This window comes from Salarias fasciatus, chromosome 13 (genome assembly GCF_902148845.1).
Source record: "Salarias fasciatus chromosome 13, fSalaFa1.1, whole genome shotgun sequence".
NCBI classification, from domain to species: domain Eukaryota; kingdom Metazoa; phylum Chordata; class Actinopteri; order Blenniiformes; family Blenniidae; genus Salarias; species Salarias fasciatus.
The window spans coordinates 19,392,445-19,409,455 of record NC_043757.1 but is presented as its reverse complement, the minus strand read 5'-3'; the positions used below and the strand labels follow the sequence as shown (position 1 = coordinate 19,409,455).

The 17,011-nt window shown below is 40.2% G+C and overlaps 1 protein-coding gene across 1 annotated transcript; it reads right to left on the bottom strand.

The window, feature by feature from the left end:
- Positions 1–2,306: 2,306 nt before the first annotated feature.
- Positions 2,307–15,122, bottom strand: prokr1b (prokineticin receptor 1b). The gene is made up of 3 exons (XM_030106845.1): positions 14,798–15,122; positions 13,430–14,091; positions 2,307–3,614 (listed from the first exon to the last, which is right to left on the bottom strand). Exons 2-3 carry the CDS (start codon positions 13,894–13,896, stop codon positions 2,909–2,911), a joined length of 1,173 nt encoding a protein of 390 aa, XP_029962705.1. The 5' UTR covers positions 13,897–14,091; positions 14,798–15,122; the 3' UTR covers positions 2,307–2,908.
- Positions 15,123–17,011: the final 1,889 nt, after the last annotated feature.

Here is a 17,011-nt window from a genome sequence, read left to right as displayed (position 1 = left end):
CTGTTGCAATAATTATTTGTCATTCATTATTATCGCTGTGCTTTAGGCATTTTGGAAATGTGTCCATTCTCAATGTTGATTAAATGATTAAATGATCTCGTTTCAATGTAATTTCAATGTAATTTCATTGTACTATTGTAATTTCATTGTATTGCTACATGCCATTGATGAATGTTCGTCTTGTAGCCTATGCACGCTGTGTTTATATATGAATTGTGTGTAGATACAAGAACCTGTCTGTCCTATCTCCTTCTCTTCCTGTCCCCTCACCCCAACTGGAATAGCAGAAAGCCACCACCTCTGAGCCTGGTTCTGCAAAGGTTTCTTCCTGTTAAAAGGGAGTTTTTCCTTTCCACAGTTGCTTATGCCTGCTCATGTGGATCTGTTGGGTTTCTCTGTAAAAGTGTCTAGGAATGGCCATGTTGTAATTGGCACTTCGTAAATAAAGCTGAATTAGAAGCCTTGGTCTTCGAAATACTCCTAAACTGAAAATCTGAAGGGAACATGATGGCAGACCCTCTCAAAGTCCTCAAAACACATGTAGACTGGACTGAAGAACTTGCATATCCTATTAATTATCCAAGAGACGGTGAAAAGGAGAAGTCGGACTCTTCCTCTTAAAGCTGAGAATTCAATAATCGTGCACGGCACTCACAGGCACAGAGCAAATTACAAGAACCAGTCACTAAGAACAAGGAGGTAAAGAGAGACAGAGATTTAGACACAGCAGGAATCAGGTAATGTTTTGATCCTAATAAACAAAGGGAGGAGAGATGACGCAGGGAGGGAAACACATTTTTACAGACGTACAAACAGGGCAGACAAATGTATGAAGTGAAACATCATCGTGGGAAATATAAGCAACATAAAATGACAAGAGAGCTGTTTCATTATGTATGAGGGAACCCAAGGGAAAGACTCATGCCTTGGAAAGACGTGACATGAAACAGGAACCATATCAACTGCAGAAATATAGAAATGTGTGAGAAATGCCAGAAGACGTCGACTGTGACATTTGGTGTTGCTCTACTGCTACATGGACAGTAGGTTCATGCAGACAAAGGGAGTTCTAACATTTAACCATATCATACAACGCCCTGGACATCACTGCTTTTTTTTTTTTGCAGACCTTTCACGAGGGTTTAATGAAATTGAGTAAATCAAGAAAAATAAGCTGCCACAGTTGACACCTTCGCTGCTCTTTTCACGTCGGTTCAGCAGCACGAAATCGCAGTTAAATGTAGCAGAAAACTGGGAGAGATCAATTTTATCTCAGTCCAGCAGTCCTGCTGTGATCAGGTTATCAAGCTTCAGTCTGGTGTTTCAGGTTCAGCTCCAGTGAAACGACTTAGCACAGAAGATACAAGCGCAACGTTTAGCCAAGCGGAGCAGAAAGACGTCAAGGTCAGGTAGAGAAACTCTGTATGAGCGTGTTGCACTGAGCTCACGAGCCTGATGCAAACATGTTTTTTTTTAACATGATATTGACAATCTGACCACGGACTTTAACTCCTTCTGAACACCATGCAGAACGGCTTGTACGAACAAATGTCTGTCATTCAAATGGTTTGAAAGAGAGCATGGTATTTTGCATGCCAGTAATCATCACCAGTGCCGAGCCAGACCAAAAAAACAAAACAAAACTACTTTGATAATTTGACACATTTAAATATCGGCTTCGATGGCAGCTTAGGTAGTTAAGCATTTTAATACAGTAGATAGTCTTCAAATATAAAGTGACAGAAAAAAGCTGTGATAGCCTGGCAACTTTAATTCAGAGGAGGGCAACCAGAGAAAGAAATGTCAAATTAATGAGCTGGCTTGTTGAATGTGAGGGAATGACGCCTGCTCCTGTTGTTTAACGTAACATATTTTCCTGCAGCTATTCTGAGGCAATAACACAACATGTTGTCTCGTCTTGCTTTATGTGCCCATTAAAAGTACCAATCTACGACATACACTATGCTGTAAGGGTTTTCAGTATATTTGCAGATGCAGGAATAACAACATAACATCTGAGTCCATCTTCATCAGTGGAGTTGACTTCCAGTGTGTTATTTTCCAACATGAGCGCTGAAAAACACTGAAATTCTTAGAGTCAAACATGAAAAAAATCTGGATGAGCAAGAATGAATATGGAGGTTTGACGCCTGTCTAACCGTTTCTCTGTGCATGGCAGGAGATAACCGATGCTGTAATCACAGCACATTTGAATGTTTTTCCACCAACACTGAATGACAACGGAAAGGAAACGGGAAAGCACTGTTAAAAAAAAAGCAATCATCGTATCCGCCGTCCCACTGTTTATTACCAGAAACACATAAACTGTGTACTACAAGGAAAGCATGCAATAATTTGATTCTTTTGGAGAAAATTGAACAAAAACAAACATTTAACAATAAATACATTCATAGGACATTGGGGTATGTTTTTTTTTTTTAGGGGAACAAGTTTTGGAAAATACCCAATCCCAAAGCGAAATACTTCGAGGCACAGAGTGAAAAAATTACACAAAAGTTGAAATTTGAGTTCCTACAGAGACTTACTTTCACTTGCAAACACAAACAATACCAAAATGAGCACAACAGATCAATCAGTAAGGGCAGTGCTAGCTATTATTCACAAGTCATACAAATGCTACAGTATTTCACAACGCACATTTTACAGGCACTGTACGAATCACATTCTCATAACACGGAGAAACTCTTTGCAATTATGTTACACCACTCATCAGGTTACAATCTCTGACTTGCAACTTGTGCTTCGACCAACTGAAAGCCTTCATCATCGATCATTCATCATTATATATATTACAGAGCATGACCATCAGCTGTACGTTTTGTCGTTGTATTTTTTCCTGTGACTTTCTCGAAATCCGTGTGATTATGTGTGATGATGTTTTTTCTCTTCACCTCAAGTGGATACATTCAATTTCTTCTGTTACCGGCATGGAGGAGGTCCTCATATCCATCTCATCCACTGTCTTATTGGGGGCATATGTTGACCTCCAGCGTAGCAAGACAATCTTCTTCAGGTACTTCACAGTGTTGTTCTTGACGCTCACGAAACAGAAAGTGTTTATCATGCTGTTGCTCATGGCAATGCACTCGATGATGTAGAAGGCAACCAGAGAGTTCTTCTGCCGGGAAATCAGCGTTGGGTGGAAATCTCGCAGTATCGTGAAGCCGTAGTACGGTGCCCAGCACAGGATGTACGCCGTCATTATCATAATCAGAACCATCACTGTCTTGCGGCGACAGCGCAGCCTCTTCCGTATCTGCTCCGTCTGGAAACCCGGGACGTTTTTGAACCAGAGCTCACGGGAAATTTGGGCATAACACATCGCCATGACAATCACAGGCCCGACGAACTCCACGGCGAAAATAAACAGGAAGTAGGAACGGTAGTAAACCTGCTGGTCCACGGGCCATATCTGGGCGCAGAAGACCTTGTGAGTTTTCGGGTTGCTGCTGCCATGAGGGTACATGGTCTCAGAGGAAAAGTAAGCAGAGGGAACCGATATCAGAATAGAAACAATCCAGACCCCAGTAATCAGGCAGTAGGCAGTTTGATATTTCATACGAGGCCTCAGAGGGTGGACAATCGCCATGTACCTGGAGGAGGACAAACATAAAGGATTATTCATGAGGCAGGGGGAAAAAAGGCATCACTATAAAATGAAACAGCTAATTTATGTGACTGATTGCTGTGTGAGATCTATTCATAAAAATGTCTCAAGTCTTTCACAGGAGATTAATGCTCAATGCACAAACTGAATATGATATGTTGGTGGTGGTTCATTTTGTCAAGGAGCACAAATATATCAGTCAGGACACAGATAGATCAAGGGTGTCCAATCCTGCTCCTGGAGAGCCCCTGTCCTGCATGTTTGAGCTCGCCCCCTCCTTCAACACACCTGAACCTAATGACTCTGCCATCACCAGGCACCTAATAAAAACCCATAATGAGCCTGTCAATGCAATCAGGTGGGTAGAAGCAGGGACAGCTAAAACATGCAGGACCAGGGCTCTCCGGGAATAAGAATGAGCTCCAAGATATACATATATAGCAAAAGAGAGTCACCTTCAGAAAGGAAAAAGCTTCATTTTTAAAAGATTTACTGGAATAATTTCAAATTGTTTCTATGTGGCTGAAGGATGCAGGTGTAGCGTGGGTTTCCTCCAGTTTCTTTTGCAGTCCAAAAACTGGCATTTGAGGCTATTCGGTAACTCTCGGTTGTATTAATATTTGAGTGCAATTCAGTGTTTGTGTATGAGTAAATAATGTTTGTTTAAACAGATTAAATAGACCCTCTCCACGCCATCAAATATGGAGCATCTTTACTGCTGTGTTTTCTGTTACACTGTAAATGTTTCAAGAGATTTCATTGCCCTTTCCAAGGACACTTTGCACATGGACAGCTGAAGCCGGTGATCGAACTGCCGATCAGAAGATTAGGTTACAAACCGCTTTACGACCCGAGTCACAACTGCCCCTGTGGCTCAGGTGGAATTAAGATTAATGAGCTCGGAAGCAGGTGGCGTGTAATTCTTGTTGAGGGGATGCCATTTCATTTTGAAATATTAAGACACAAAGTATTGATATTGACACAAATGAATTCATGAATTTGAGTTCGTTACCAAATAAACAAATGATTTTATGAATGACAGTCTTAAATACACGTTGAACTATGTTGGAACACGCCAATTTGGTGACAGAACACAATCTGATTAAATTGCCAATTTCAGTTCATTCTTTATTCACCAAGGGAATTTTTATTTTAAATATTATAATATTAAAATTTGGCCAAGCACTATTATTTAATAATACTTATGCTTGATACAGTTTACATGTTGAAGAACATAATGTAAGACACTATCCAGTGGTGCTGAAAGGCCTTGAGTTGTGTTTTCAATGCAAAACAAGCAAGACACTTAAAGTGTGATTTAATCCAGAGGCATACGCCTTTACAAAGAACCGGCAGAGAGAAATTCCTTTGTGGCTTTACAGCTCATCATTGTAATGTATAGGTTTTCTTCTATCGTTGCTCCCTTCACACTTATCATACCTGTTTAAACATTTCAACACAGTGCTACTTTTAGAGTTATTCAACATTTACCAGAATAAGTGATTCACGGTTCAACCAACTTTTTTTCTTTTTCTGTGCAGTGAGTTTAAACAGCAGTTAACACATTTGACTGGATTAGGATTGTTTTGATTTCCAAAAAGAGGACTCTTGGTCTGATCTTAAGACATTTGAAGTTTACTCAATGATGCCTCATAATTTTAATATATTCAAAATATGCCCCCTCTGTATAATAATAATGCATTGGTTTTATATAGCACTTTCAGGACACTACATTATTCATTTACACCATACTGGGTGGTGGTAAGCTACTACTGTAGCCACAGCTGCCCTGGGGCAGACTGACGGAAGCGAGGCTGCCATCTGCGCCATCGGCCCCTCCGACCACCACCAACCATTCACTCTCACAACTTTCATACTCGGCAAGGTGGGTGAAGTGTCTTGCCCAAGGACACAACGACAGTTTTACGCCTGCGGGAGCGGGGATCGAACCGCCAACCTTCCGGTTATAAGACGACCTGCTCTACCAACTGAGCTACTGTCGCCCCACTGTATGAATGCTAATTTTGGTTATGTAAAAAAAACTAACAATAAATCTTTATAACCAAGGACACAAATTCAGATCGGCTTCTCATGGGTCAGTAAACAACAACTCGATGTGCCCCAAATTATATCTCTGGAACATACACAAAAATAATCATTTTGGACAATCCAGCTTTAACAGAATATATTTTCCTGTTTATTGTTGGTGTAATGAGCTAATAAGATGAAACAGCAGCCTCACAGCATGTACACTTCAATCTGAAAAAACAAACAACAATCTTTTGTTCAGCCCTTCTGAAAAACAGAGACTGCACTTTGGCATTTTGTGAGCAGATTAGAGGCAGCAATGCTGCTCTGACATCTGTTTGTCAGATATTATATTATCTCAGAAGATTTATGAACAGAATAGTGCCACGCACAGGGCCGCCTCTTCAAGGTTCATATCACAAGCAATGTGTCTTGGAGTTCTGTGCAAAGTGCCAGTTTAAATACACTCCTAATCGTCCCTCGAGAAACTGCATGAAAGAGGCTGTTGATTGAAGGGAATGAAGTGCGGGATAATATATATGTTTCAGTCAGTTTTTCTAGGTACAAAAGGAGCACCAGAACACACATATGTAGTTAAGTGTCAATAGGAGGTAAAAAAAAAACAACAACATTTATTGTATGCACTCAAACATTTAACAATACTTGCAAAAGTGTGAGTGTGAGGCTTTTTATTAATGTCTCAGGCACGGGGCGGCAGACAGATCAATTAGAGACCATAAACTAAGATGGCACTTCTCACTACCAATATGCCACATTCACACAAGATGAAGTGTGCTAGCAGATTTTTTTTCCCCTCCCAAGTGACTCAGATCTGATTTTCTCAGCACATGAACAAACCCAAGCCGACATCCTTGATCACATCTGTTTTTCTTGAATATGGTGTGCTAGATCATATCAATTCACAGCTATAGGCCTGTTGTCCGAGTGATTAGACTGAAGAATCCTGTACAACGTCTCAGCAAATGCTTAAATACAAAGAGCAGCAGTAGCAGCAACAACAGCAGCTCATGAGAAGACCAATGTGCTTTACATATGTCTGACAGCACATGCATACAAGCCCATGATTTGTCACAAATTATGTTTCCACACAAGAGGTTCACGGAGTAGTCGAGGCTTCGCTGTGGGATGTTTTTGCACTGGAGCCAGATACACGTCAGCTGAAGACATGAATGTCGGCCATCAACAAGAGAAGGTTGGATGAGACTCAGGCAGCGCTGTTGAGCTCTGGAGGTGGAGAGGTCTGCATGTTTCAGACGTCTCTCTCAGCCAACACACCTGATTCCAATGAATGAATCATTATCAGGTGTCTGCAGAGCTTAATGGCTGCACATTCATTTGACATTTGGCAAGTACATTGCACTGAGGGTCTGTAATGCCAATGGAGCCATAGTTCCCCAGAACTAATGGCTTTCATCTCTCCTCAATATTAATCCTGCCTCAGCTTTGATTGTTTTACACCCCTGAGATTTTTTTAAATTGACATGAATATATATCCTTCTTGTTTTAAACAGCTGCCTCTTGTTTTCCCTGGCAGTTCATCTGGTTGGATTTTGACCATAGCTGCTGTGGCTGAACAGGAATATGACTGAAAAAAAGCTTGAGTTTTTATTTGTTAGAAAAAGCACAACCGTTACAAAAACATTAGCTTTATTGCCTCCAAGTGTCCCATTGAACTCCCACGCTGAGTAAATGAGCAACAAGCACTATACCGGGACCTTGAGAGCGAAAGAAACAGCCACATAAAATTAATTGGACATTTAGCTTTGCAATTTATCCCTGACATTTTCATACTTTGACAAGCCCAAATTAATTAATTGAAGAGGCATATTTGGACACCTACTGACCAGCTAATTAGCAGATATTGCATAATGGTTGCACCTGCTGAACCACAGTGGGATGAGCAGGCTGATTGGAAGAGCTGGTGTCTACAGTATGAAAAACATTATTGTGGCAAAAACTATTATGTCAATGCATACATAGAGTTGTCTCTCTGTATCTCAATCTGTCTGTCCAAAGTGAGAGTTGTCATTGTGTACAAGAATTTGTCAAATTGCACCAGAATCTTCAAAAGTTATGTCTGCATTTAGGTTTTGTCAAATGTTCAATAATCCTGCTACTCCGTATTAAAACATGCAATAAAAGTTGTCAATGTGTACATAGAGTTGTAAATGTGTACAAAGATATTCTAAATTGAAAAATGTACACATGTGGTGTCAAGGTTTAAAATACAGAAAACACCACTTACAAGTCCAGCAGTTTCACAATTTGCTGGATTTTTTTTTTTCATGTGACTTTTGCTGCACTCCGGCCATCAGACAGATTGGTATTAGTAAAGTAAGGGTATTGGTGCCCTGAGCTCAGACTCATGAGTTCAATCAGATGATTGGAACTTCTCTAACCTTTCCATCAAGGACATGAGAGCAAAACTTCATCAGAGACTGCATACATTAACATCATGGACTGTTCTCTCTGATGGCCTCTGGCAGGAGGTATCGCAGCCCGAGGTGCAGAACAGCCAGGCTCTGCAACAGTTTCACACCTCAGGACATAAGACAGCTGCCCTCCAAATAGTATGTAGTGTGTTGTCAGGTTTGAGGATGATCCAGAATCTGGTAGAAGTATTAGTTACAGCATTTCACTACAATAATCAAGTGCAGTATTTTTATGCACCTTACCATTACTGCCTGCTGTTTGTTTTAGCGTCCAGTGAGCAGAGATCCTGTCCGGTTTAGGTCCAGACGAAAGTAGTCCGGCAAGTTTGCTGGGGCCAAGAAAATAAAGCGTTTTTCTTCTCAAACCAATATGTGTTCGAAAGATTGATATATTTGCATCACAAAACCGTTTTTCACGAAAAAGTCAGACCTCGTAAACGCTTGGCACTTTTTTCTCTCCCTTCATATCACTCCGCGCTGCCTCCAGCTGGAGCTAACTTTATGAGTGGTAAACAAAGTGAAACCAGCGCGGCTGCCAGCTGGAGGCAGCGCGGAGTGATATGAAGGGAGAGAAAATAGTGCCAATTGTTAACGAGGTCTGTGTGAATGCACAACACTGCTGACGGGGATGCCATACAGATTCATTTAAAAAATCCCGAATTATCCCTTTAAGTGTTGCTATCTGAGTCATTTGCAAAGAAATTTCATTCATTCGTGCACCTGTGGTATTTTGAATGACAATAAAGATCATTTCAATCGCTCACCTCTGTGCTGTTGCTCAATGTAATCTTGGTTTGAGTAAATGCTGAAGGCAGAGCTGCTTCTTTAAATCTTTAAATGCAACCTGTATGAAGTATCTCAAATATATTCCATATATTTACATGCATCATGTTTTTGGTCTTATTTGGGTGAAACAGATTGGGAACATCGCCGTGGAGCCAAGACAGTTGATACCGAGAATTTTTCAATATAGCTGTTTGCCAATTTTTCAAAGCTATATTTCATGTCATGTGCAACGTCCACGTCTTAGCTCTTTAAGAGCGCAGTTGCCGATTTTCATTTTGGACTCTCCCAGCTCTGGAGGAAAATAGCTTGCTCATTACGCACCAAATGCTTTGCTACATGCAAGCCACCAGCTGTGCCTGTTTACTGTTTGCTGCGCAGCAGGCATATTACCATTTTTAAATACTGCTTAAAGCTGTAGCTTTGGCTTGATTTCAAGTACATTGATTAAAATAATGTATTTCCCCTCCACCACGACGAGGTTCATGGTGTGAGTGTTTGCTTTTGTAAACAACACGATTTTGAACTAAATCCACTGGCGTGTGGGCAGGGTTTGCAAGTTTCTCCTGTGCCATATGAGGACTAAATAAATAAAATAGCAGGCACAGATGGATGAAGGTACAGATGCCTCAGCGTGAGTGGATATCTACCTGCACCTTGAACAGAATATCAAAAGGGTCGTTTTCCTTGGAGATTTCATGCTGATGAATAAAGACACGTTTCAGATTGCCTTTCAAACATAGTGGTGAAATAAATCAAATGCAAATATCATAATTTGATTGGTGATACATCAAAATATATAGGAACTGTCCAAATTCTAAAAGCAAATGGCTTTCATGGTATAAAAACGCTGCTATAGTGTTCAATGACACTATTTTCTCCCTTTTTGTTTTTTTTATAATTTATATTTCAGCTGCATGTATTTTGGATTCATTCAAAGTTTTTGCAGCATAAAAATGTGCATCTTGAGTAGATTTGGATACATAAGGGGATTAGCCTTCAACTCTGTGCATCCATTACTTCAAGCAGAAGCAGAAGAGCTTGTGCCACTTAGAATCAAGAAGGGGAAAAGTCAAGTCTGTGCTTTTCCCAATGGTGCCTCTGATGGAAAACAAACATTTATACTTTAAGTACTCATGAATGAGTCGCATTAATTTCAATGTGCCACAGTAATTTAGTTTAAACTTGATTCATTGCCAACGTTTCCAGTTAAAATCCTGCATCTGCAAAACAGCACGAAAGGAGGGACAACTCGACTTGATTTACAACTTGGGTGCAACATAAAATGAGATATCTGATCAAGCAATTGATAAATACTTTTGAGGTGTGTCAGACAGTTTTATTCTTTTGTATTTTTCAGTATAATCAACCACGTGAGCACTTAACCAGACTGCAATTTGTTTACCTTATTATCTCCAGTTGACAAGGTTTTTGGTGAAGGAGACAGACGAACAACCCATCTGCTAAAACTTGTCATTAAAAATTTGAGACAGACTTCATCATGGTTTGGGTTTGTAACTTTTCTTTTTAAACGGAGATACATTTTATTCAAAACAAAACAGAAATCTTTGGTGGCTTTTTTAAAAGACAGCAGCAATAAAGACAATACTTATCCAGGGTTCATTACACCTCTGGACATGAGGGACCAATGTCAGGTTCTTACTGATGAACTCAGGTGTGGAGAGTGAGCCGACGATGACGGCAGTGCACTGGCATCAAGTAGCCTCGTAAACTTCCTGTTGGAAACTCACCGAGCGCAGACTCTTGCTCTTGCTTGATTGATGTAATACTTGGTATTTTGGCTATAACTTTACTTATTGCAGCTTTAACACGATGGTTAAAGTTTATCTCTGTAATTTCTGCGATGCACAGTGATTGGGTCACTTCCGGTTTAGCCACCGGAATTCGCCAAAAAATTTGAAAACAAAAAGCGGCAACGCTGATTGGCTCAGCCGTTTCACGACCGAGTCGAATCCCCTTCTATCAGTTCCTACCCAGACTGAGCCCAACTCCAAAATCCAAACTGGATGAGGAGTGGGCGGGGCTGGTTTACGAGGCTAGGCACCAAGGGCATCACTGGTGAATTTGCTTCCAAAAGCTAGAAATCAAAGATTCTGACAACACTGAGGCAGTTCAGTGATTGTAATATCTAAATACTATCTCTGTACATTAGTCAAGACCAAAAGTTGTCCAGGGCCTGAACCTCTACGTAGTTTTCATTAGATGCATTTTAATTAAACTTCTTCGCAAAATACAAGCGATAGAAGTGAAGCCTTTTTCAAATGTTGCCAAAGTACAAAAGTACAGCTGTTTCCACTGAATAGTGTTTAGCGCATCAGAATTAAATCTCGAACAATCTCGTCCTGTGAGACTCTACTAAGAGGGAGATGTAGATACAAAATATTTAGTATATTCCTTGTAAAACTCAGCATTTTGCTGTTGTTTGCAATCAAGGACGGTGGTTATATTTTTCTCTTTAATCATGTGTGAATAAGATTTTAAAGAGGGAGTATTACGTGTTTTTTAGCCCTTTCGTATCAATCTACAGCACACTCAAGCAACAGCTTTGCCCAAAGTTGGATGGTGAAAGCTGCATGCAGCTTCACGCATGTGTCAAAAACAACTTAAATCAAATTTGCCTCTGCATCAGGCTGCCTCAAACTACTGGAAATGATTCCCTATGTCTTTAAGAATCTCCTCAGCTTAGCAACACGCCCCCCTCAGAGCGTCTATCTCCATGTGCATTCTCCGAGAGTGGAGAGGGGCGGGGGAGCGCAAGCTGTGCAGGAGGAGCTGTGCATTATGGGCTGAGCTGTGCAGCACCGAGCATTTCAGCGCTCAACATGGCTGCCAGGAGGAGATTCAGGGATTGCTCAAATATGCGTGAATGTTCAAGAAACAACTCCCTGAGTCTTTTTAAAGGTGCTGTAGGCAGGATTCTGCTCGTCAATGCTAATTTTTCTGTGTTTTCTTTGGATTAAATGTTAGAGTATCCATTGATAATCCTTTAGGAGTGTAGCATAATTGCACTACCGCGAGGGCGCAGCATTTCCATCTGTCTCTGTTCTGAGCTGAAAAGGAATCTCGACAGCTCCAGGTATCTTTGACCAATCAGAAGAGCCCCTTAGGCTCTAACCGTGATTGGTCGAGGGGCGTTCGTCGTACATTCTTGTGGGAGGGGCTTAACTTGCGTAAGGGCGTGATGTCAGAGAAAACAGGACAGGATTGGCTGTGCTGGGTTTCAAATCGCCATCTTAGATGGGTCAAATCGTCATCTTGCTTAGGTAACCCTAAGCAAGATGGTGGAGATGCGGAATCCTGCCTACAGCACCTTTAATGGGGAAATGACACTATAGCATTATGCAAAGCTCAAAAAAGTGGATTTTGCATAATACCCCTCCTCCTCCATCGAAATGCAACGCTTCTACCATGAATGGACCGGTTACGCAACGTCACGTTACGTCTGTTGACATAAACGCGAAAAAACTAAAATGTTTTCATTTCATTTTTGGAATATACTTCTTTATTGACATGCCTGAAAAACCACCTTGCAAGAGCGTAAAATCTTTTCAGTGATATTTGGGACTTTTTCAAAATATGGGTGTTTTCATTAGCAGCTTTTTATTGCTTATTTTTAACTTTTTATTATCTTTATAGTTTTTTCTATATTTTATTTGTTTCCCTTGCACTCTCTCTCTCTTCCTATCTTTCTGTCCCCCTGTCAGTTCCAGCAATATTTTGTACCAGTATTCAAAACAAATAAAATAAAGTAAGAAATCATATTATGAAGAGAAGCCTTATACTTTTAAGCTCCTCTTGGAAGAGCAAATCTGTCTGGCACATTACAGCAGCCACTCTGTTGCACTGATGCTGGGAAAGATGGGTGTAAAAAAGAAAAAAAAAGATAACAATACATGGGATATGTTTAATGTAGTCTTGATGCTTCTTTTATAAGAAGTACAAACAATATGATGTTTTCATCTAAAATCTATTAACGTCTGGGGTGTTGAATATAATTGTTTCTCAAATGCATCATGATGCATACGTGGGTAATTCTGTATTGATGTAGTGACAGAGTATAATCGATTGTATTGCATTAATGCTGTTTTCTTGATTTTTGTCCATTCTTTTTAAATATACTGCACAACATTGATTCCATTTTAGTTTACTATTAGTATAAACTGACTTGTTGTCTTGGTTATCATTTTCTAAATAAAAAACAGTTCATATTTATCTGACCACTTGAATTCATTAATGGGGGTGTGACACAGTTCTGCATGCACCGTGACCCATCGCGGAATTGAATCCAATGGAGTCGTTGACAAGATCATCGTAATCAGATCGACTCGTGAGACCAGTGAAGATGCACACCCCTACTAACTTCATCTATTGACAAGTGTGGGGAGCAATGGTGAGTTAAAAAAATTTACCTTTAATTAAAGCTGTTACAAGTCAAATCTGTAGTTTATATGATATGATATGACTTAAATTGAAATGAACTGAACACAGAAAGATCAACACCAAGATTAACACTCACCTGTCAACAGCAATGGCAAGCAGTGCGTTTGTGGACACATAGAGCGACACAGTCTGCAGATAGTTCACAGAGGCACACAGCACCAATCCATGATCCCAGGAAAGCTTTTTTACCACATAGTAGTCCACCAGGAACGGGCAGCACACCACTGCGACAATGAAGTCTGAGATGGCCAGATTAGCTATGAGCAGGTTAGTGAGGTTGCGGAGCTTTTTGTATCGCATCAGCGTGGCAATGAATATGAAGTTTCCTAGCCCGCACACCAGCATAATGCAGACGAGGACCACACCGATAACAATGGTAGCCACAAAGAAGGCCTGGCCCTGGGTGGTGTCGGGGATCTCGTCAGGGGGGATGCCGTAGTCCATATCATAACCGTCCATGTAGTGATCCAGCGGACTCTCTGGAGGTCCGTCATGCATCTCTGTAGACGCAGCTAGCAAATGGCTGATGTTGGCATCCCCCATCTTAAAGCACACACTGCGATGCTTGTTGAGCTATACTTGTTTAAGACAAACTGATCCAGCAATTTAGGTTGAAGACGGTGATGCCTTTTGGTACATGACACCAAGGATCTCTTCCTCAACCAAGTCGTCTATGTGATGATGCTGAGTTGAATTGGCTGATTCTTCCTTGGGGGAGAAAAAAAAAAACATCCTCACCTGAAACAGAAAGTTCTCATGTAAGCAATGCTCTCAACAACCTTGGCAATCTGTTATCACAACAGATTAGACGATCTCAGAACGTCTTGAGGCATCGTAGTGACATGGCTGACATTTCTGTATGTTCTGATGAAAGCCAGTGTGGGTGTGAGGTTAATTTATCTAGCAGCGTTCCTGTAATTTATTAGGACCTTGTCACATTACAGCAAGTCAGCTTCAGACTGGGCACAGCCTGATGACAGTTCATGTAATTTGTTGCAAAAGTGGTCATTTAAACACGTCCCCCTGCAAGCATGAGGTAAGCAGCACTATAATGGGAAACCTATTAGAAGTGAAAGAGCTTTATATGATCAAAGCAGATTTTTAACAACACGTCTGCACCAAACTATTAAGTGAAGCCCTATACATTATAAGGTGACGATGACAGAAGAAAATTACAAGGAGCTTATTGTGTAAATGCCAGAGCAAATTATGTGATTAACTGTGTGCATATGAATGGAGCCCACTGCTGAATTAAAAATCATCAGTTCTAATGTTTGCAAAAGTCGATTGTTTCAACTGACATTAAATCATCTGTTAAACAAAACTTTAATATTGAGAATCAACCGTAATTTAAACAGAAGGTATGTAATCAGTTTTCCTTGAAATTTTTCCATGAACTTAGAACGCAGCAAGTAAGTGGAGGAATAAGATTTAAGACACTCACCAGCAGTCATTGGAGGTTACGCCACTTTCAGCAGCAGCAGGATAAAGGGGGAAAAAAGTGGATTGATAAAGCTGGTTTGAAGCTGAGCAGATTTCTGGTGTGAAATGCTCGGAGTGAAGACACGGGGTCGCTCCATCCACGCAGCTCCCCGCTCATCGGCCGCCTGTCCTCGGCTGCGCGCTGCGCGCTGCGTCCCTCCTCCTCCCGGAGCTCCGCGCAGGAGGAAAAGTTGCGTCTGTTTCTCCTCCGCCGCAAGTGATAAATCTGACAAGAAGGTGTGGAATCTGACGAGGAGCCACACGTCTTGCAGGAGGTGTGTGTGTCTGTGGTAGGTGAAAGTTCAACCCTCCTCCAGGACATTCATAAATATGCGCTACGGAGAAGATGTTGATCCAAGAACTGCTTCTCACACAGGAAGGAGCTATGGAAATACTTATCTGTTTTTCCTCTTTAGAAAGCAACAAACATTATTAAATGGTGTTTTCACCCTGCAGCCTTGCGGTTATCATGCTTTAATGCGCCTCATATCACAGGTGAGCGCTGCACTGAGTCTGCAAATAGTGTCATGGACCTCCGAATGATCTGAACTCTGCCATTTCAGTTATTTGATATATATGTGTGAAGATGTGGGAAGACATCCTTTATCTATCATCAGACAAGTCAAACCACAGCTGGATACTGATACTTATAAGCAGGATGCAAATATCATTATTATATGATCAACAATTTGTTCTCTGTCATGTTAACATAATAAATATGCATGAAATATTTACTTGATCAAATGAAATTAATCGTCTTGCAATTGCATAAATACATAATATACAAATATTGTAAGTGCCTGCTTAAGCAAATTTAAATAAATATACAAGAATAACTGAGCCCCATCACTGTTGGGAAAGTTACTTAAAAATAATAAAAAAAAAATGGTTATAGTTACTAGTTACTTCTTCAAAAAAGTAACTGAGTTAGTAACTAAGTTACAATATTTTAAAAGTAATCACTAGGCAAATTAACAATTGCATCACTTTAAAAATGTGTTTGAATATGTCAAAGATTTTGGATCCTCTCTTAATAGAACTTTGAGATGCATGTTCAATTATTTATTCTAAAACTGAATATATGATTATTGAAATAAATGGAGACTTGAGAGAACAAGTTCGAAACAGGAAATGCGTCATTAATCTAAATTATTCAAATGTGTTGCTGTGAGATGAGACAATCAAATTTGATTTGTAACTGCAGACAGCATTTCTACATTTGTAAAAAAAAATAATAAAACACTACAGATGTCTGCTAATGGTGTTTTAATGCTAAAAAGTAATTAGATTACTAGTTGACTCCATTAGTAACAGTTGCACTCATCAAGCTTTATTTGACCAAGATATGCAAAGGAGTATTTATGCAAATGAGATGATGACGTCATTTAGAACTTTTCTGACTGATGAACTGGCAACAATGTATCAAGTTTCAGTAATGTTAAATGATGTCATCATTTCATTAGGGGGAGCTCTCAACAATATCCACACTACCACGCCCCAGGAGAATATGGACTAAGAGTGTATCAATCTGGGACCCAAGACGCAAAGACAGTTTCCCGTTTTCACTTGAAAACGTTGTTGTGTAAACAGGCCAAATTCCTAGCTTGAGATTAGACAGTTACAGTGACTTGCTTGACAACAAATGAAAATAAATAATTCCATGTATAAAATCTTCAAAGCAGATTTTTAATTCCAAATCTCATTTGTTTTTTAGGAAGTCCCACATTTACAGATAGGCTTTGCCTGTGTAGAGAAAAAATAATGGGAATGTGCTCAGCTGTGTTTCACTGTGATTTTGGGGAAAAGCGGGATTGACTGAGTGACAGAAACTGGCTAAATGGCTTCATACCGTTACAACATGAAGCCTGACGAGGTGTTTCATTACGGGCTTATGAAACCCAAAACTCCTTGTGCTTGACATCTTTGACTGTAGTTGTATTTTTTTTTTTTTGTTAATTGGGGACAGATAAGAACACCTATCAACAAAACACTATATTGTATACTCACGAGAATAAGTTAACTTCAAACAGAGCTGATGTAAGGCTCACTGAAGCTTCTACACAGGCTGTAAAAACATGATTTATGCTCAGATGTCACACTAGAATAATCATCCAGAAAACAGAACTTGGGCTCCCTTGAATTCATTCTCTGGATACCAAAGTGTGATTGAAAAGTA